Source organism: Oryctolagus cuniculus, chromosome 6 (assembly GCF_964237555.1).
Source record: "Oryctolagus cuniculus chromosome 6, mOryCun1.1, whole genome shotgun sequence".
Taxonomy (NCBI): domain Eukaryota; kingdom Metazoa; phylum Chordata; class Mammalia; order Lagomorpha; family Leporidae; genus Oryctolagus; species Oryctolagus cuniculus.
The window spans coordinates 113,322,996-113,345,353 of record NC_091437.1 but is presented as its reverse complement, the minus strand read 5'-3'; the positions used below and the strand labels follow the sequence as shown (position 1 = coordinate 113,345,353).

At 37.3% G+C, this 22,358-nt stretch overlaps 1 protein-coding gene across 2 annotated transcripts in view; it reads left to right on the top strand.

The window, feature by feature from the left end:
* The window catches only part of MMP16 (matrix metallopeptidase 16), a 297,810-nt gene that overhangs the window by 244,997 nt on the left and 30,455 nt on the right, over nt 1–22,358 (top strand). For both annotated transcript variants that reach the window (XM_070075287.1, XM_002710677.5), the window contains exon 7: nt 9,563–9,701. In XM_070075287.1, the coding sequence (XP_069931388.1) occupies nt 9,563–9,701 (139 nt within the window). The remainder of the gene's footprint in view (nt 1–9,562; nt 9,702–22,358) is intronic.

Here is a 22,358-nt window from a genome sequence, read left to right as displayed (position 1 = left end):
GACCATTATGCTTAGCAAAATAAGCCAGTCCCCAAAAGACAAACATCATATGCTTTCCTTGACTTGTGGTAACTAATATATACAGTAGAAAAAATGTAATGCATATGAGCTAAATTGACATTTTGAGATTTGATTATTGTTTATAGCCCTTGTCTATACTCGAGAAGCAGTGGTTTTTCTACTTACTACTTGTTGAATTCTTTATTTATTGTAGGATGGATTAAGTTTGTGAATATAAAGTAAACTGAAAGTATATTATAAAAATTAAAGGAAAAATAAGAAAGGAAAGAGGAGGAAGGGTAAAAGGAAGGAAGGGGGGAGAATAGGGTAGGAAGTATCATTGCACTCTTAAAACTGTATATATGAAATACATAAAATATGTTCCCCTCATATAAATAAAAAATTTTGAAGAAAAACATTTAAAAAAAACTACTCAGATATCTGTTAGGATTCCCAAGTCCCAAATGAGAGCATTAATTATGCTCTGAATTGCAGCTCCTAAAATGTGCACCCTCAGAGGCAGCACTGATGGCTCAGGTGTTTTGGTTCCTATCATCCATGTAGGAGACCCAAATTGAGGTTCTTTCTCCTGACTTTGGCCTAGCCCAGCCTGGGGGTGTTCAGGGCATGTGGGAAGTCAGCCAGCAGATGGGAGATCTCATGTACCTCTCTCTCTCAGAGTCAGTCTCTCTCTCTCTCTCTTTCTCTTTGAATAAGGTTTTTTCTTAAGTATTTATTAATTTGAAAGAGTTATGGCGAAAACACACACACACACACACACATATCATCTATCCACTGATCTACTTCACAGATGACTGCAACAGCTGGGGTTGGGCGAGGCTGAAGTCAGGAGCCAGGGCTTCCTCCAGTTCTCCCAAGCTGATGGCAGGGGCCCAAGCACTTGGGCCATCTTCTGCTGCTTTTCCAGGCCACTGACAGTGATCTGGATAGGAAGTGGAACAGCTGAGACTCAAAACAGTTCCCAGATGGGATGTCAGTGCTGCAGGGGGCAGCTTCACCTGCTATGCTACAATGCCAGCCCCAGTATTATTTTAAATATTTATTTATTTGAGAGGAAGAGTTGTACATGGAGCGAGGGAGAGACAGAGAGAGAATTCTTCCATCCGCTGGTTCACTCCCCAAGTGTTCACGATGACCAGAGATGAGCAGATCCAAGCCATGAGCTTCTTCTGGGTCTCCCACGTGGGTACAGGGGCTCAAGCACTTGAGTCATTTTCCACTGCCTTTAAATGGCCATTAGAAAGGAACTGAAAGGGAAGAGGAGCAAAACCAGGACACAAACTGGCACCCATATGGGATGCTGGTGCTGCAGGCAGAGGTTTCACCTGCTGCTCCTCCCACAAGAATTTTTTTTTAATTTTTATTGATGCAAAAACTTGAGATCTATGCATAGACTTCTTGGAATATACATACTCCATGAACTTCTTCCTTTTTAAAAAATATTTATTTATTTATTTTGGAGGCAGAGTTAGAGAGAGAGGAGTCTTCCATCCCCTAGTTGACTTCCCAAATGGCTGCAACAGCTTTAGCTGAGCTGTGCTGAAGTCAGGAGCCAGGAGCTTCTCCAAGTCTCCCATGTGGGTGCAGGGGCCCAAGCACTTGGGTCATCCTTAGTTGCTTTCCCAGACCATCAGCAGGGAGCTGGATCAAAAGTTGAGCACCTGGGACTTGAACCAGGACCCTTATGGGATGCCAACACCACAGGCAGAGGCTTAACCTACTAAGGCACAGTGCCGGCCCCTCCATGAACTTTTTGAAGACTCTTAGAACTATATGGGAATACCAAAGAGGAGCTAAAAGGCATGTGTCGTCTCTGGAGAATAGGAGGCACTGTTTCAATTAAATATCCCTGAAGTAGGTGAGCTAGGACTGAGCAGAGAGAGCACAATGATGTTCATGGGAGAACTGGCCAATCTTCCATTTCCATGCATTGATCTCAGTTTGCTGGTAGAAGTAGGAGCAGTGAAGGGGCTGGAGGAGGGATTTCTACAACAACCTCTAAGCAGGATACTGACCAACCAGCCCCCTAAATTCCAGGCCAAGCAAGGGACTTGCTGATTTTTTTCTCACTGTCTTTTTCTCTTCCTACCTTTGTATACTCATTCAACAAATACTGCTAGGCACTGTTACAGAACTAAAAGGTACAGTGCTTTAATAGGACAGATGAGATATATGCTCTGATGAGAAACAGGTGAATAAACAAAAATGACAATTTCAGAGAACAATGACTATAATGAAGAAATAAAACACAACACTTTGATAGAAAAAGACTGAGGAGATAACTTTAGATTATCTGGCTAAAAACTCTTTGGGCAAAAATAGCCCTAGACTTTATACAGAAAAAATAAAAAAGCACATAGTTTTTATTGTAAATGAGACATCATACTTCAGGTCAAAAATAAAAAGATGGTAATTCTTGAGAGGTGTGCTAATGACAGCCATTTTCCAGCTCATTATACTCAATAAATAGTAGTTTCCATTTTATAGAAGCAGCTGTAATAGCATTGCACACAGCACTTTGAAATTAGTTGTTTGCTTCTTCACTGTAGGCTGAATATACACTCATAGAGACCACTGGTTTTTTGTTGTTGTTGTTCTTGTTTGTTTGTTTTGAAATCTAGAACTGTTAGTTAAGTGAAGGGAAGGAAGCTTTTTTTTATATATTTCAACACTTAATGATATGGTATGCAATTTAGATGACCTTCCAGCATCCATGAGCCTTATGTCCCACAGGAGGATAACCAAGAGCAAAGCTTCATGGTCCCCTCTAGTGCACTTTCATCTGGAGTTGACTCTTTAACCTTAATTCAGGTATTGATGGTGCATTTTTCAGTAAATTGTTCTCTTCATCCTCACAAGCATCTCCAAGTTCTGTCTAAATGTTTATAGATTCAAGCAAACATCAGAAAGAAGATGAAAAGACCTAATAAGAAAACAAAGTCAGCACAATTCATCTTTCACTTATTCCTGATGCCTTTTTTGTGTTAGAGCTAAGCCATGCATCTATACAGTCATTCTTCCTTACTAGTCATTATTTATGTATAGAAATGCAATATTTTTAAAATGAGTGTTTATGTTAGTATATGTTAATTATGTGTAAATGATTGTAAATTGTTAAGTCTTAAAAACTTCTGTGTTTTATGACACAATTTAATAACTTCTAATTGTAAGGAGGTATATCTGGTATATAACTTAATCCTTTTATGTTCAGAGTTTTCATGTAAATTTATCAAAAAACAAAGGATTCTTTTTAACACTTGGCAGCTATAAAATCTGTAACAAATTTAGCACAAGTAGTAAAAGAGAAGAAAGAGAAGTCTGAATATGTTAACTCCCCTTTGAAACACTCTATATATTCATTTTATTTTATTTTATTTTATATTTTTATTTGAGAAGTAGAGAGACAGAGAGATACAGGAGAACTCACATCCCTTGTTCACTCTCTGAATGACTGCAGAACTAGGAACTATCCAGTTCTTCCATGTGGGTGGCAGAGACCCAACTACTTGAGCCATCATGATTGCCTCCCAAGGTGTGAAATTAGTGTTAGCAAGAAGCTGGAGTCAGGAACCACAGACAGGTATCGAACCAAGGAACTCCGATATTGGATATAGGCCTCTTAACTGAGATTTTAACCACCAGGCCAAATGCCAGCCCCTATACACTTTATTCTTTAAAGTAGTTTACATTTCTAAAGCAAAATGATAACCAACAGATTCCTCCTTGAAAATAAAGATGTTGAGAGAAATTCCCAAATTGTAAATTTTAAAATGATTTAGAAGACTCACTGGTTAATATTTCACTTCCCTCATCTATTATAGTGAGGTTGTTTTGAACATTTTTCTAAAGTGCAGAGAATATCTAAAGTGATTGACCTATCGCTGAATCATTTCTCCCAGAATTACATCTGGTCGATCTTGGATTGATGAGTCCATAAAATCATGCCTAAAAATCATTTCAGACATTCATAATTATCTTGGTGAAAAAGTATATTCTAATGGTTGCTTTGAACAAGTTTTCCCTTAATGTTTAGAGACACAGGATCAGCTTGTGTCAGCTCTTGTGACAAGATAATGAAAGTTTCCCAGAATGGCACTGTGATTCCCAGATACATCTCCAAGTTATAATTTTACTTCTTCTTTCTCAGTGTTGAAAAAGAATTGCAGCTAATTCAGTGTAAAAACCTTTGTTCTTTTTTTCTAAACACTACCTGTTTCCATACTCTCTACAGTCATTAAATCTGAGAACAATTGTTTAGTATGAGATTAAATTAATGAAGTTAAAATACATTTGTAATAACGTGGGGTTTTATATTTCTAGTCCCATTTATTACAATCAAATGAGCATGGCTTATACTAATTACATAACATGAAATTTATTTTTGTTTCTTTCTTAAAGCATGAAGATTTTGGTTGCAACATCATAGCAAATGCAAATGGCTAGTATATGGAAAAAAATTATGTTCCCTAGCCACATCACTGTTTGGCCATACTCGTATTTACAAAGATCATCTAACATTTTGTGATTGTATATGTTTCCAGATTTTCTAATGAATATACATTTTATTAAAGTTTTCAACAATACAACAAAGTTCCAAGATTAGACATGTTCACAAACATAATTCAGATTTGACAACTGTAGATATTTTGCCTATGTTTTCTGTGTGTGTGTGTGTGTGTGTGTGTATGAAGATGTAATGCACATGTTCATGTGTTTTGTGAAATATTTGAAAGAAAGCTGTGGTTATCATGAAAGTTCACCTCTAAACACAGAATCCAACAAGTGCCCATTTACTGCATTTGGCTGTTAGATCTTTCTAGATCTTTTAACAGACCAGTCTTGCAAGCATTTTTCCCTTTATTTTTTCCTTCTTTTTGGTGAGACCATGCCAGTTGTCCTTCAAATCTTCTCACATTCTAGAATGTGCTTGATTGCTTTCTGAAATGTCATTTAACTGATTTTCTTCATCCAGTAAGCTAGAAGAATGTTAAAACTGCCTCCATTAGATTCTAGTTCAACAGATTTGGTTTCTACATGTTCATACTTCATAGATGATCCAGTGATCTTCAGATACCTATCTATTCTACATAGCGTATAATATCAAGTTGCATATACTATTGATTTTCAGACTATCACGAATACAAAGCCTGATCACTTGATTAAGGTGAAAACTGACATATGGTTGCACTGTAAAAGTACACATTCAGTATTAAACTTGACATAAATGCTCATAGGTAATTACATGTAAAATGGGTAAAATTTGGATAAAGTCTGTGATTGAATCAATCTCTATTAATACAAAGTCTCCAAATCCTAATACCTTAGGGTCTAGGATTTCAACATAGAAATTCTGGGAAGAATCAAGCATTTAATTTATAGCATAGTATTACCTAATTTCAGTTGGGAGGCAAGGAAAGACTTTTTATGGAAATGATATTTCTACTGAGAACTAATGGATGATTCACAGTTCATCAAACGAAGATTGTGCAAAAGGGAAAGAACATGCAAAGTATAACAAGCTGCATTCAGGAAAAGTTAAGGAGGAAAGGAATTCATTCTCTACTGAAGCTAAAAAGGATGCTTATTAAGGGATGCTTATGTCACTGGAGCCACGGCTGCAAGTTGCTCTGTAGGAAGTAGAAGGCAAGCCTAGATGTAAATTCCATCCTGCAGTGAGAGACTGAAGCTGGGTTGGCATTGCAGCTGACCCAGTGAAATACTGTGGCAGCTCAGACTAAGATGACAGTGCTGGTGGCATGCAATACAAAGATTTGAGATACCATTTGAGAAATGAGAAACATTAGAGGAAGACCAAGTTGGCTGATCAGGGTAGTACCCAGAGAACAACTGGCCACATGTAATGTTTAGTTTGAGATGCATGCTATATTCGTAGACTTACATCAAATTGATGGTTAAATCATAAAGTCAGAGACATCTTAAAAAAGAGATCAATATAATGAGTTCTACTTTCTGTCTTTTTTTAAAAGGATCCTCTAAAGCACATCTTATATGGAGAGATCAATAATGTGATCACATTCCGCAACAAGGGACACATTTACTATATAGTTGTCAGCAAACAATATGCTATTATAAGCCAGAATTTTAAAGAAAACAGAAGCAAAGTAAATTGAATTTCTCCAGTATGTCAGTGTATCCCGGTGTACATGATGAGTTCCTTGTGGCCTTCTTTATGGCAACAAATGGGGATTTCTGGGACCCAAGGTACATGGAAAGATGAATCTGTGTGAAAGGCAGTAAATGCTTGCATCGTAAGTGAAAGATTAGTGTTTCCATAGAAATTCCCATTTGGTCATTGTGAAGTGCTCATTTTTCTAAGTTGATTTTGCAAATGTTTTTGTATTGATGATTAAAAAGAAGAGGCCAGAAGTAACATAAAACAGCAGCAATTGAGTCCTATAGAGGTTGCTCATCTTTCTTTACCTTCATATTCAAAGCCATTACGAAAGTTATGTTGTTTAGAAGTATGAAAGCAAATGTGTTTTTCCTCTAGGATTTAAAGGGCTTTAAATATCACACACTTCTAGAAAACAGAATGTGTGCTAAATATCTGCCAATTCAAGTAAAATTTTTGCGCTCTTGTTAACCCATAGACTTTTGATTTTTAAAGAGCAAGAAACCATCTTGACCAGAGAGGGGAAAATAAACTGAGATTTAATTTTAAAGCTTTAGTTTCTGAAAGGATCACTTACCATTGCTTTGACCTTTCCTCCTAAGTTGTGTTTTTCTTCAAGAATATTTAATGAGCATCTACAACATGCGAGGCATTTTCTGGAAATGGAGAACCATAAGTGAATGAAAGGCAAATATCCTTGCAATCATGGATCTAATAGCGTAATGGAGAGAGGATGAATAATAAATAAATAAGATGAGTATCCTATAGGGAGGTAATACATGCAATGAAACAAAGCAGGCAAGGCAGTTAAGGGAGGCCACAGATGTGCCTGGATGGAATGAGGGCTTCACCTGTAGATAAGAAGTCAGAAAAAGTTTCACTTACAAAGAAAATTTACAAATATCATTTTCAATACCTTTCCTAGTGAATTGTTCATAATCTCCAGTTCAGAATTTGCAGTCTATAGTGACCACACCATTTGTTTACACCCTCTTTGTCACAACACTTTCTAAATTACTTGTAACATTGCTTTCTACAAAATAGAATTTGTGGCTAGGTTGACCGCTGGCATCACCTGAATATCTACAATTTTATATGACTCTACCAATGCTGCAGTCAACAAGAAATGGTCATGAATTCATCCATGGTGCCACACTTCCTTCTGATGTTTTGCAAATGGGCTATGCTTATCTGCTGGGAGAACTTTCATTTATTTTCTATTAGTGGCAAGCTGAGGTTGTGGTCCTATCTTCAGACTGTAATGTGTCTGTTCCAAAGAATTACTGGCTCCTGTTGACATTTGTGGGGAATTATATTAATATGAAATGTGTCTTTAAGAAAAACTGAAATACAGTCCATATTTTTTTCACCAGGTTTCTTCCCAGTATCCAGCTTAAAGAAAAGATTTCTGATTCAAGTTTCTATGAATAAATAACTATTATCAATTATTTCTTTATAACTGATATATAGTCATTTTAGTTATTATTTTGACACATGGATTACCACAATTCAATAAACACATTTTACTTGGAGATTGGGATAGTTTTAACACTGAATTAAAAATGCCTGTTATAGCTAGATCAAAATGTTATTTTTCTTTTCAGTAATAAAAATATTGCCTACTCAGGTTCTATTAGCAGAAATACCCTGTTCCTCATGCCTATCAATATTTCCTTTAATCTTTTTTTATAAAATAACAGTGTATTTTAAAGTCACTTTTATTTGTCTACTGCCTGTGGATCAAAATGTTTGTCAATTCAGGCTAGCTAGTATTGAAAAGTATCAAGAAAGGGTTAGTAACAAAAGAAAAACTATAGGAAAAAGAGATGCTTGGGTAGAATCATAATACATCTGAAACCTGAAAACCAAAGGATGAACCTAAGACAAAACTAAACAGAAATGGAAATGAGAGCAGTAGGATGACTAGTTTCCGTATAATGTTACCAATAATAATCGGAAGTTTCAGTGCTGCCGTATGCCTCGTCCCTAGAAAGTCCTTTCTGTCAAATTTAGAAATCATGCTATAAGTTATATATTAGTTTGCACTAACTCAGTGAATCTTAAGTATCTCAATAAAGACAGCACACTTATTAGCAGACAGGAAAGGGTTAAATTTTCAACCCAGAATCATTAGTTAAGCTCCTTCCTCCTTTGTTTGTAAGTAACCAAGGTTAGTGGTGAAGCCAGTCTGTACTCACTAAAATAAAGCCCAACTATTCTAAGTCTCCCAAGAAAATTTAATATTTTGATTGATTTAGGTGGAAAAAGTTATTTTTATCATATTACCTGAAATCCAAAACTTTGCAGTCTAGTTTATGTGTGTGTGTGTGTGTATGTATGTAAGAGACACAGAGAAGAATAGAGACAGAGTAAGAGAGAGACACAGAGAGAAAGAATGTATAAATAACTAATAAATCCTAGAATCCTATAGAAGACCTAATAGTCATGCTAACCTACTCTTAGCCAAAAGCTTGGGAAACTGCTACAATTAATCACTAACTAGTGTCTAAGTTGGGAAAAATATTTAACTTCTAAGAGAAATGTTTGTATGTATAGAAATTGGAACTAAAATGAAAGTTGAAATAAAGTGAAATTGTAATGTATTGGATACTAGTTTTGAAATATGCCTGCCTTTTATTTTATTAAATCACTTTGAATATTCTCAAATTTTAAATTGTGTCTTTTTTGGTAAGATTCTCTTGTAGCATTAAAAATACTTATATGGAAACATAGTTTTTATAGGCTAATCATAGATGTAGGTCAAGGCATGTGTAAATGTTTAGTAGAGACAAGAATGTATACTTTTGATATAAAGTGACCTATGCTGTGACAGAGGAGGTAAAATGTATCACAAGAATAGATAAAAGGGACAGTTCGTCTAGAACCTACTACGAGGAATTCTTTTCAAGGTATTTTTAACACCCATGTAGGGTGTCCATATAGTTGTTCAACCAAACTGTACACACATTCACTAGTGAAAGAGGGCTCTACTTAAAATTAGTGGGGACAATATGTGTAACATTGTCCTATTAGGTGTGGACTCTCCATTGTATCCCTAGCATCTTGAGTTAATAGATTTTGCATGTGTGGTTAAAGCAGTGCTCTCATATTCAAGAAGCTGACTTGCATTCAAAGTCTGTGGAGGACTTCTCTCAACCACCTCTGTCTTTCTATCTAGAAGGCAGTGGAGGGCAAGTTGAGGGAAAATTTAACATTTGTTTTTAATCACAGTTACAGGTTAGACATTTGGGAGTTTACTGTGTAATCACAGTTGGTTGGCTCTTTGTTTTGTTAGAACACAGTGACAACTAGACTAGCATAGCTTTAAAAGAGGTGAATCAACCATGGTGCATTGAAATGCCGAGGAGGCCTGCATGTCTGTTGAGAGCTGCTTTGCTTGGTTTGCAGGACCAGTGGTTTTGGCGAGTGAGGAACAACAGAGTGATGGATGGATACCCCATGCAAATTACTTACTTCTGGCGGGGCTTGCCTCCTAGTATCGATGCTGTGTATGAGAACAGTGATGGGAATTTTGTCTTCTTTAAAGGTAAGATTGTTCTCTGAGTCTGACTATTTTGTATTTTGATCATTGTGTCCAGGTTTCTGTACCGCACACACAGAGGGGGATTAAGTCAGACCTCTTAAGTGAAGCTAGGTAGCTAATGGATTACATGAAACAAACTTCATATTGACTAGATATGGAATGAAATAAAATAAAGATTTTTTAAATTTTTAAAATGTTTTATCATATGGTATTCTCATGTATAAGTCAAATTTAAGATATGTTTTATGTTCTTAGAACTTTTAGATTTACGTTAAACATATAAAAGAAAGAAAATAAATAAGCAGCCATTTCTACACTGACTAAGGTATTTCAGTCCACTTGTTTCTACTTTAGAGTCTTTGGAGTTGCTCTCTGTTTTTCTTGAAAGAAATCCTGCTTGCTTGCTTGTTTTCATCTGTAATCTCTGAAACTTTACTTGATTTAATCAGTTTACATGGTTTCTGGAAAACTAGGAAATTACTGCTAAAAGTAGGAAAAATTGAGGACTAGGAGAATTTATTCAGTTTTCAGTGTCGTGAGGTTTATCATCTGAAATTTATCTCAGTGAGAAACTTCAGTCGTACAAGTACAGATGATTGCTCAGCATGCAAAAGTGAGATCATGTGGGAAAATGAGCTTAGTCCAGAGCCTAGTGTTCCCTCCACAGAATCACTGTAGTGCAAAGCTGGAAGCCTTAACTCTTAGTGGAGAACTTAGGGACGAGAGACAGCTTGAAGGAGGGCCCGAGGGAACTGCAGAGACTGTATTTGAGCTGAGGCAGAGGGAAGTTAGAGTGCAGAAATATGAATGAATGAATGTATTATTCCAAGCCTAAAGGACTGAAAATGAGCTCAGAGAGGGATAGAAGCTGAGGGAAGGGAAATGGAGACCTAAATAAATTTTTTTAAAAATTATTCGCAGAATCAAATGGAAGAATTTGTAGTAATGAAAACATGGGCTTTTGGAGACATTTGTAATATTAAAAGAGACATTCAAGCTACCTGTGTGAAATAAAAGAGTATACCTGGAAGTTCTTTTATTTTTGCAGTCTGTTCCTTGAGGAAAGAAGCACTGTGGTGTATCAGTTATAAGAATCTGAGGGTTCGCTACTTCCCTGCAGAATTTGACATGGATTCAAATTCTGGCTCTCATTTGTAAGGTTCGGTTTCTTTTTATGGCAATGAAGATAGTTATTTTACTTCCTTTACCTTACTGGTTTGAGAATTAAAGGACACAATCCATTCAAAGAGTTTGACATAGTATCTGACACATTGATAATACTGAAACATTTTCTGTCATTGATGAGTTAAATTTTATGACAGCATTTCCCTCAACTTTGGATCAGATCATTTTATGTCTGTTAGAATCTTGACATTCTTAATGTTAAAACTGTTACTGAAATAGTTATATAATTGCAAAAATGATTTTATAGATCACTTGCAGGAAAACTTATTATTAAAAATTATTTTTATTTGTGAAGCGATCCTATTCTATGTAATCTGTCCACACAAAGTAGGAACATAATAAATTGAGTTTCGTTGTTAAAAAAAAAAAAAAAAAAAAGAATCTGAGGGTTCGACCGGCACCGTGGCTCACTAGGCTAATCCTCTGCCTGCGGCGCCGGCACACCAGGTTCTAGTCCCGGTCGGGGCGCCAGATTCTGTCCCATTCACTCCTCTTCCAGGCCAGCTCTCTGCTGTGGCCCAGGAGTGCAGTGGAGGATGGCTCAAGTGCTTGGGCCCTGCACCCGCATGGGAGACCAGGAGAAGCACCTGGCTCCTGGCTTGGGATCAGCGCAGTGCGCCGGCCACGATGTGCCAGCCGCAGCAGCCATTGTGGGGTGAACCAACGGAAAAAGGAAGACCTTTTTCTCTATCTTTCTCTCTCACTGTCCACTCTGCCTGTCAAAAAAAAAAAAAAAAAAAAAAAAAAAAAAAAAGAAAGAAAGAAAGAAAAAAAAAAAGAACCTGAGGGTTCTGTGGTCAGTTTTGAATGCTTACTAAATGTATGAAATGGGTAAGCTACTCACTTCTCTTTGCCTCAGTTTCCCCATCTGAGAAACCAGGTTCATGTTACTGCACACCTCAGGATTATTTGAAGCAGTGGATTAATTACCACATGAGAAATACTTGGCTCAGTAAATGCCAGCTATTGCTACTTTAGTAGCATTACTATAATTAATATTATTGCCTGCTTGCTATTTTATAATAAGTGTTTAAATGAGCAGACATGCACTGCACCAGTATAGCCAAAGCAAGGACCCACGTAAAGCTTGTGAATCTTAGGGGCGTAATCTTTGGACAGAAATTCCCCTGCTCTCACCCTTCTTGGGTCCCAGGAGTAATAGGAACACAAAGTAGAGAAGGAGAACCCCGGGGTAGCCTGGGGCTTGAGGGCTGTTCTCAGAGGCCCTGTCTCAAGGCAGGATCAATAGTGCTCTCTGACTGAACTGCCTGAGGAGGAACTGCCACAGCCATAAATCAGTGTGCTGACAGCTCCCGACTGCCTCGGGCCATTCTCACTTTTATTCACTTTGGCTTTCTTTGCTCACTTGTGGCATGGCTGGCTCCTTTTCATCTTCCAACAGCCAGCATAAAAGGCATGTCCTCAGTGTGCCCTCCCACCCACCCTATTTCAGGAATACCTTCCAAGTTACACACAGCACTTGTAAAAATGTGAAATTGCCTACAGTGTTTGCCTGTAAGTCTCACGAGACGTGGCTCTAGTCTAGATTGCCTGGCACAGCACTGTGCTTGCGGCTGCTGAAATAGACCTGGATGCGCAGTAGGCGCTGGATCAACAAGCATCCCTAAACATTGACTCGACTTAGTTTCTCATGTTACTGTGCTAACAGCAGCAATAACTTTGCTGTCAGATGTATTGCACTTTCAGCAAGTTGTGCTTCTCAGTTGTGTCTTCTGATACATCGTCACATGGGGAAACGTCTGCTCTCCCAACGTTTGACACCCTGAAGACCTCGCTCTGGTGCCTCCTTCCTCCAGTTTGCTCTTACCACTTTCTTCAGAGGAGCCTACTCAAAGTCCGCTGTGATATGCAGCTCCCCTGCTCCAGACACTGTTGCTGAATCAGAGGGAGCCTGAAACTCTGGCTGTCCCCAGCAAGACAGCTTTCGTCCCTAGTCTCTGCCTCATCACTGGCAGAGGAGAAATAAGAATCCCAGAACCCTAGGCAGAAACCGCTCTCCTTTCTTTTTTTTTTTTTTTTTTTTTTCTTAACCAAAATCCACACTTTTTCAAGATAGCTTAATTTTTACCTAATTTCCTCTCCCTATTCCAAGAGCCCGAGCAGTGTGCCACATTACATTTTTTTATTTAATGAATGCATTTTTTCATAGGTACAACTTTAGAAATGCACTGATTCTTTCCTCCATTCCTACCCTCCTCTGCCCCCAACTCCCATCTGACATTTCTCTCCCTCTCCCATTTCCTTCTTCATTATTGTTCATTTTTAGTTTGACTTTATATACAGAGGACCAACTCCATGCTAAGCATAGATTTCAATAATTTGCCCCCATGCCCACACACAACATATAGAGTACAGTTTGGGAACAAAATTTGTGGTCGATTCTCATAGTACAACTCATTAGGAATGGAGGTCCTATATGGGGAGTAAGTGCACAGTGACTTCTGTTGTTCTTTTAACAATTAACACTCTTATTTGTGATGTCGGTGATTACCCGGGGCTCTTGCCATGGGCTTCCAAGGCTATGGAAGCCTTTGTGACCATAGATTCCATCAGTATTTGGACACAGCCATAAGCAAAGTGGATGTTCTCTCCTCCCTTCAGAGAAGAGTATATCCTTCTTTGATGACCCTTTCTTTCCACTGAGGTTTCACAGAGATCCTCCGTGTAGGATATTTTTTGGCTTTCCATGCCTGAAATGCTCTCACAGGCCTTTCAGCCAGACCAGGAAGCCTTAAGGGCTGATTCTGATATCAGAGTGTTATTTACAGTGAATGTCATTCTAGGAGTGTGCTGTGTGGACTGCTTCCCATATTTCACTTTCCTTCCTTTTTAAATCTATTATTATTACCAGGCACTTGATGTTATTTATATGATCATTTTTATACTTAAACCCATCTATATGTTGACTTTGACATTTATTATGATCATTTTAACAGTTAAGATGGCATTTATACCACTGATTTTTATGGATGTGGAGTCCCGTGACAAGTGTTTAGGCTGTACCCTTAGAAGTAAGTCTATAGGACTATATGCAGAACTATACTGCTTACAGTTATAGAATACCTCCTCCCTCGCTTAACCCTCTTATTTTTAACTGGGATATTTTTCCAATTGACTTAAAATACATATGATCCTACACTCAACACATTCACCATCAGAATGGTCATGGATACTTGATAGCATCTCTTTAGGGCCTTTATCAGATAAGTAGACTGTTCCTCATCCCTAAGACTATCCATCCCATTTAGCTCCAGGAGCTGTGAGATGACCTGGAGTCCTCTTCTTCCAGCTAAATCCTCTTCTCTTCTTGAATTTTCTACATTCCATCTGACAAACCAGATATTTCACTTATTTATTACTTATCTGTGATCTCGTTGCTAGCATGTCAGCTGTGTAAGCACAAAGTATTCACTCTGCTTCTCCTTTTTTTTTTTTTGCCTTTTTATACTCTTGTTTCCAATCTCTTAAGCCAGTGCTTGAGGCAAATTTCTATAATGACCAATAGTAAATATTTTAAGTTTTGCAGCACACATAGTGTATGCTCTTCTTTGTTTTTTGTTGTATGTGTTTTTATAATTCATTAAAATATAAAACTGTTCTTAAATTATGGGCTTTAATGAAACAGGCTGTGGGTCATAGTCTCTTGAGTTACATTTAAGTGAAACCTAGAATGTAGTCAACACGCCACAGAGAATGAATGAACTGAGAATAAAATTTACCCTAGTCTGTATTCACAGCCTACACAAGTCAGCCTCAGCCTCTACCAGTAGTTGTGCACCACTGTAACTAATTTTCTAAGTGTCTCTCTTCTTTGATTTGCTCTTCATCCCTCTTTACCTTCCTTATTCATATCCTCATCTTTCCCTCCTTTTTATGTTTTTCTCTCCTTCCTTTTTTTTTATAAGTCAGAGTTAGAAAGAGAGAGAGAGAAAAAGAGAGAGAGAGAGCTTTCATCTACTGTTTCACTCCCCAATAGCCAACCCTTGGCCTGGCTGAAGCCAGGAACCAGGAGCTTCATCCAAGTGTCTCACATGGGTAGAGGGTTCCAAGTATTTGAGGCATTTTTCCACTGCTTTTCCAAGGCTACTATTAGCAAGGAGCTGGATCAGAAATGGAGCAGCTGGGAAATGGAACAGCCAGGACATGAACCAGCACACGTATAGGATGCCAGCATTGCAGGCAATGGCTTCACCCCATTGCCACATTACCCACCCCATTTTTACCTTTCTAATTTACATTATATGATAATACTTTTTCTTGACTAGTCTTTTTTCACACTGTTTAACTAAAGCTTATGTTTAGATATAAACTTACTTAATCATGTATTTTTTACAATATGTAGTATTAATCTCATTTTCATAGATTCAATTGTAAATAAATGCTTATTTATAAAGTACAAATGTTTTTTAAACTTTTATTCAGTAAATATAATTTTCCAAAGTACAGTTTATGTATTACATTGGCTTTTTCCCCCTCATAACTTCCCTCCCACCCACAACCCTCCCATCTCCCGCTCCCTCTCCCATTCCATTCACATCAAGATTCATTTTCAATTATCTTTATATACAGAAGATCAATTTAGTATATATTAAGTAAAGATTTCATCAGTTTGCACCACACAGAACATAAAGTGTAAAATGCTGTTTGAGTATTGGTTATAGCATTAATTCACATTGGACAATATATTAAGGACAGAGATCCCACATGAGGAGTAAGTACACAGTGACTCCTGTTGTTGACTTAACAATTTGACACTTTTGTTTATGGTGTCAGAAATCTCCCTAGGCTCTAGTCATGAGTTTCCAAGGCTATGGAAGCCTCTTGAGTTCGCTGACTTTGATCTTATTTAGAAAAGTTCATAGTCAAAGTGGAAGTTCTCTCCTCCCTTCAGAGAAAGTTACCTCCTCCTTTGATGGCCCATTCTTTCTACTGGGATCTCACTTGCAGAGATCTTTCATTTAGGTCCTCTTTTTTTTTTTTTTGCCAGAGTGTTTTGGCTTTCCATGCCTAAAATACTCTCATGGGCTCTTCAACTGATAGAATAAAAAAGGGAGAGAATGATCCAACATGGGAAGCAGGATACACAGCAGACTCATAGAATGGCAGATGTCCTAAACAGCACTCTGGCCTCAGAATCAGCCCTTAAGGCATTCAGATCTGGCTGAAGAGCCCATGAGAGTACACATGTTTTTAATACAAAAAACACACCATGTTATATTCATTTGAACTTATAGAAATATCTTAAGAACAATGGGTGAATAGTAGTTACAATTAAAAAACCATATTTTGGTATAATATTACTATTTTAACTTTGGACAACTTATATATATATATATATATTCACTATAGGTAATATATGTTTTCAGTATACAAATTATAAAAACATGAAACAATGTATTCTATATACATGTGATCAATTCTATATTCTTTTGCTTTATTTTTCTTAAATATTCATTTTATTTATTTGAAAGAGTTACAGAGAGAGAGAGGTAGAGACAGAAGGGTAGAGAGAGAGGTTTTCCATCCACTGGTTCAGTATTTAAATGGCCTCAACAGCTGGAGCTGAACTATCTGAAGCCAGGAACTAGGCGATTCTTCCAGGTCTCCCATGTGGGTCCAGAGGCCCAATGAATTGGACTATCCTCCGCTGCTCTCTCAGGCACATTAGGAGGGAGCTGGATTGGAAATGAAGCAGCTGGGACTTAAACCAGTGCCGATATGGGATGCCAGCGCTGTAGGCCTAGATTTTAACCCCAGCACCACAGTGCTGGTCCCCAATTCTATATTTTTAACATAATCTTATTAGCTATAGATTAGCAGATGGAACCCCATAAATGTTGGAGGAAATATTGGTGAGCATATCTGTATAAGGACATGGCTCAAGTCTAGAGAATGAGTCAGGAAACAATGGCTAACATAGTGGCTTAGCAGTACCCACTGCCCAAGCTACCTGTTCAGGGAATTAGACAGAGTCCTGAGAAGGATCTTGTCTCCGTAGTGGGGAATAAGTATCCTGTAGTGAGCATGGCCCTACCTAACACATGTGCAAAGTAAGGCCTGAAACAATCAAATTAATTTCAAGTAACAGTCCTAGAACAGAATCCAAAACTATTTATGGGAATACAAAATTTTTGACCCACCAAGGTAAAATTCACAGTATCTGACTTTCTCCTAATATCAGGAGAAAGACAAGGGTGTCCACACTTACAAGATTATTCAACACTTTACTGAAGGTTGTATTTAGATGTACTACAGGAAGAACTAAAAATAATAATTACAAAATATAGATTAAAATAAAAATATTCATAAATCAATATGTTATAAATGTAGAATTAGGATTTGCTCAACCAAAAATGCTCCTCGAATTGATAACTGACTTTAGCAAGCTTGTAGGATATAAGATAATTACACAAAAATGAATTTTATTCCTGTGCATTTTAAAGAATTGTGAAGGGTCAGAGATTTTACTCTGTTTGTAAGGTAACAACTTAGCCTGCCTCACTTTCATGTGTATTGGCAGAAGACGTGAGAATGATGAGTCAGAACAAAAGACAGTGACAAATTCAGTAGCCAGAGTATAGCCATTTGCACATTTTCCCTGAACTCTAATACGGAAAGATGCTCTGTAGGGGGCCTATTTATGTAACCAGTTTTGTTGCAGGAAAGAATCTTAGAGATGCTGAATATTTTATAATGAGCTGTAAGCCTGCGTAACGTATTCCACGAAGGGATACATTTTCTTTGTTATATTGGACAGTCAGTAAATCTTCCCTTTGATATGGAGGGAGACACCATGTCTGTAATGTAGAGAATTTGCTTTAAATCTGTTTGAAAATTTTTCCCAGAGCAAGAGCAGTCAATGCCTTTGCTCTGTAGACATACTGAAAAGCAAGGAACCTATGGAGAATGATTTTCCATCAAACACTAACAAAGACCAATCAACAGTTGAAAAACCTTTTTAAAGGCAATTTACAGTTGCATCTCCAAATATCAAATACTGCATCATCAAACTGCAAAAAGGTGTATATAACCTATACACTAAAAACTACGCAGTTTAGCTAAATGACAGTACAGAAGAGGCTGGCACTGAGGCGCATTGGGTGAAAGCCCGAGCCAGCAGCACCCATATGGGCACGGGGTTGAGTCCCAGCTGCTCCACTTCTGATCCAGCTTCCTGCTAATGTGCCTGGAAAAGCACAGAGGATAGCCCAAGTCCTTGGGCCCCTATACCCCTGTGGGAGACCCAGAAGAAGCTCTTGGCTCCTGGCTTTGGATCAACTCAGCTCCGGGCATTGTGGTGTTTTGGGGAGTGAATCAGCAGACAGAAGGCCTCTCTCTCTCACCTTCTGTCTCTGCCTCTCTCTGTAACTCTGTCTTTCAAATAAATAAAATAAATATTAAAAAAATAAAAAATGACAGTACAGAAGACTTATATGACTGCATATGTATGCTTTGTTCATGAGTCAGAGCACCCAACCATATCACAATGCAAATTATAACCAAATTTATCTACAGAATGTAATCCCAATCAAAACCTTGCAGGATTTTTTTATAGTAATGGTCAAGCTGATTCTAGAATTTATATGGAAAAGATTCAATGTAAATTAAATCACATTGAAAATACTACTTGATTTCAAGTCTTATTTTAAAGCTGTAGTAATCAAGACATTGAAGCATTGACATAAAAATGGAAGAAAAAAAAAAAAAGATCAGTGGAACAGAATAAAGCCCAGAAGTAGATTCAGAAAATACACAGGCAAATAACTTCTGATTTCAGAGATTTTTCTTTGAAAACACAAGGGAAATTTAAGGAAGAAAAGACAAATTTTTCAAAAATCACTCTGACTGTCAAAAAAAAAATAATGTCAGGACCACTGAGTATCCATACAAAAACACGCTTCAAACAGAGCCTCACATGATTCACAGACTTGAATTCCAAGTGTTTCTAACCCAATTGCAAGGGCTGAAACTGTAACATTTCTAGGAAAGAGTTGGAGACAAATGTTGATGACTTTGGCTTAAGTGAAAGATTATTATATAGTATGCCAAAATCACAGTCCATTAAAGAAATATTAGCAAATTAGATTTCATCAAATTAAAGATTTCTCTTCATTTTATTTAAGAAAATAAAAAAGACAACTCACCAAACTAGAATACACTACTGGCGAACCATATGTGGAGGCTTCAGAAGGTTCCTAAAAACATGAAATTAAAAGATAATGTGCATTATTCGTAGATTTTTGAAAGTCCTTTATACATACGATGAAAGTGTTGTATCCAGAATACATAAAGAACTCCCAAAACTTAATGAAAAGGAAGCAAAAGAAGTCAAGAAAAATGAGCAAAAGTTTTGAACAAAAGTTAGACCACAAAAGGCGAATGTTGTGATTCAGTGAGTTAAACCAGCACTTGTCATGCGTGCGTTCAATATTGGGGTGCCACTTTGTGTGCCTGCAATTTTGCTTTCCTCCAGATCCCTGCTAACGCACCTGGGAAAGTAGCAAATGATGGGCTAAGTGCCTGAGTCCTTCTGACCCATGAAGACCAAGAAAGAATTCCTGTCTCATCATTTTGTCCTGGCCCAGCCCAGATGTTGCAACCATTCAAATATTGAACTGGTGGATATATGATATGCCTCTCTGTCTCCCACTCTGTCAGTCTGCCTTTCAAATTAATTAATATTTTCTTTAAAAATTAACCTAGGATGACAAATAAACACATGAGAAGATATTTAACACCATTAGCCATTAGAAAAATGTATATTAACATCACAATGAATTGCCACTATAACACCTGTTAAAGTTGTCAAAATTTAGAAATCAGACCATTTTAAGTATGGGTAAGATCTTGAAGGAGCTGGAACTTTCATATATATGTCTGGTGTAAATGTCAGATTGTACCCTCTTTCAAGAAAGCAACTTCACAGTTTATTATTTAAAATATTTATTTATATATGTATTTGAAAGGCAGAGAGACAGAGACTAAGAGGTAGGGAGAGGAGAGGCAGGCTGGCTCTGTGGCTCAGCAGGCTAAGCCTCTGCCTGCAGTGCAAGCATCTCATATGGACACCATTTCAAGTCCCCACTGCTCTTCTTCTGATCCAGCTCTCTGCTATGGCTTGAGAAGCAGTAGAAGATGGCCCAAGTGCTTTGGCCCTTGCACCCATGTGAGAGACTCAGAAGTTCCTGGCTCCTGGTTTCTGATTGGCCCAGCTCTGGCTGTTGTGGCCATTTGGGGAGTGAACCAGCAAATCGAAGACCTTTCTCAATGTCTCTCCCTCACTCTATAACTGTACCACTCAAATAAATATAAGAAAATCTTTTAAAAAAAAAAGAGAGAGAGAGAGAGAGAGAGAGATAGTCCATCTACTGGTTCATTCCCCAAATGACTGCCACAGCAAGGGCTGAGTCAAGCCAGAGCCGGGAGCCAGGGAATTGCATCCTGATCTCCCTCATGGGTAGCAGGAACTCAAGTAATTGAGCCATCATTTGCTTCCTCCTACACGTGTGCACAGGAAGGTGGATCAGAAGCTGAGTAGCCATGACTTGAGACAGGCCCTCTTATACAAAATGTGGGCATCTCAGTTGGCAGCTGAACCACTGTACCACAATGTCCACTCAATAGCAGTTTCTTTAAAAATTGTACACATGGATATTGGATAACCCAGCGATCATACTCTTAGATATTTTCCCAAGACAAATGAAAGCATGTCTAATCAAAGACTTCCATATGAATATTCAAAACAGCTGTCTGTGTAATAACACAAAACTAGAAATAAATATTCCCAAGAAGTGAATGGATAAACCATTTGTGATGTGGCTATGTAATGCAAAGCTACTCAGAAATAAAAAGGAATGAACTACTTATTCACATTATAACATGAATGAAGCTAAAATGAATTTGCTAAGGAGGAAGAATTCATGCTGTATTATAACATTCATATAAAATTCTAGGAAATGCAAGCTCATCTATGACAAAAAGTGCCTCAGTGTTCTCCTGGGCACAGGTGAGAGTAGACTAGGATGAAACACAAAGCAATGGGAGCAGACTTCTCAGGATGCAGAAATTGTTCATTGTTTTGAATATGTCCACACACGTTGGCAGAAACATACACAATCAAAACTTAACAAATTTTAAATATATATTGTTAATTGTGTGAGAGCTAAGCAAAATAAACTTATTTTTAAATAGCTTTACTAAGCACATCAGTTCATGTCAGAATAGTTTATGCTAATATTTCATAAATTAAAATACACTAATGAACATGGACAGAAAAGTTTTACTTCATCATTATCCCAGAACATGTTAATTATGAGCATTCAGATCAATGCTACTTTTATTTACTTGTTGATACCCTTCAATAATAAAGGGCAGTGTCTCCTCTTAATTAATTCCCCAGTAACCTAATCTTTTAGTTAAAATTCTATTGACAATAGTAGACTGAGAAATTGTTTTAATAAAGAACTAATTCATTTGCTGAAGATATGTTTTAAAAGGTATTGATAATATCAATTTAATTTTAGATGTTGCTAACTTTTAACATGTTTCTATTAAGATTCTATAATGGAAATGACTATTAAGTTATTGTGATGGCAACATTTAAATAATTTATTCATTGTTATTTTATATTGTTTTATGCATGTATTGATGTTTTCACTGTATATATGTCTTAGTTTTTTTTTTATGTTTTACCATATGTTTTACCTATGTTTCCTATGAGACCCTTAAATTTTTATGAAAATTTTTATGAAAAGACGCAAGGTGCCAGCAAATAAATACCTATTTTAGAGAAATTTTTCTTTTCATGTGTGTAGATGTGAGGGTGTTTTTTTTGCATTTTTAAAGCCATATATAATGTATTCCCTCACCAGTTCAGAGCCCATGCAGTGAGCTGTTTGCATGTGAGTGTGAGTGTATCTACACAAAGCACAGGCAAATCTCTGGCTGGCAGCTGGCATTGCTGTTTGGTATGTGTGAGCATCATTTGGCATTATTTGCGGTTGTAATGTCTTCATGGACTTCCTTTGCCCTCTCTTGGACACTGCATGTCCTCTTTTTAGTCCCAAAGATGATTTCTATAGTTAAAGAGATCCAGAACTAGAAAGTGCACCTCAAGGAAGTCACGTGCTTTTCTCCAGCAGTTCACTGTACTGTACACTTGGTGCAAATTAACTGTCTTACTGTCGCTCAGCTGTATCCGGGATTAGAGACTCATGTTTTATAAGCTTTATCAAGCCAGATGTTTACATTTTCAATTATGAGGCTCAGACTGAAAGATTATGTGATAATAATCTCTCTCTCTCTCTCTCTCTCTCTATATATATATATATATATATATATATATGCTGAAAATTGGACTGGCAGATCTCTTTAAACAGTTGGAAGTGATTTAAAAAATGAAGCAGTTTCAATTGTCAAAGTCAGTGACAGTCAAAATCAGGTAGTCAAAAAGTT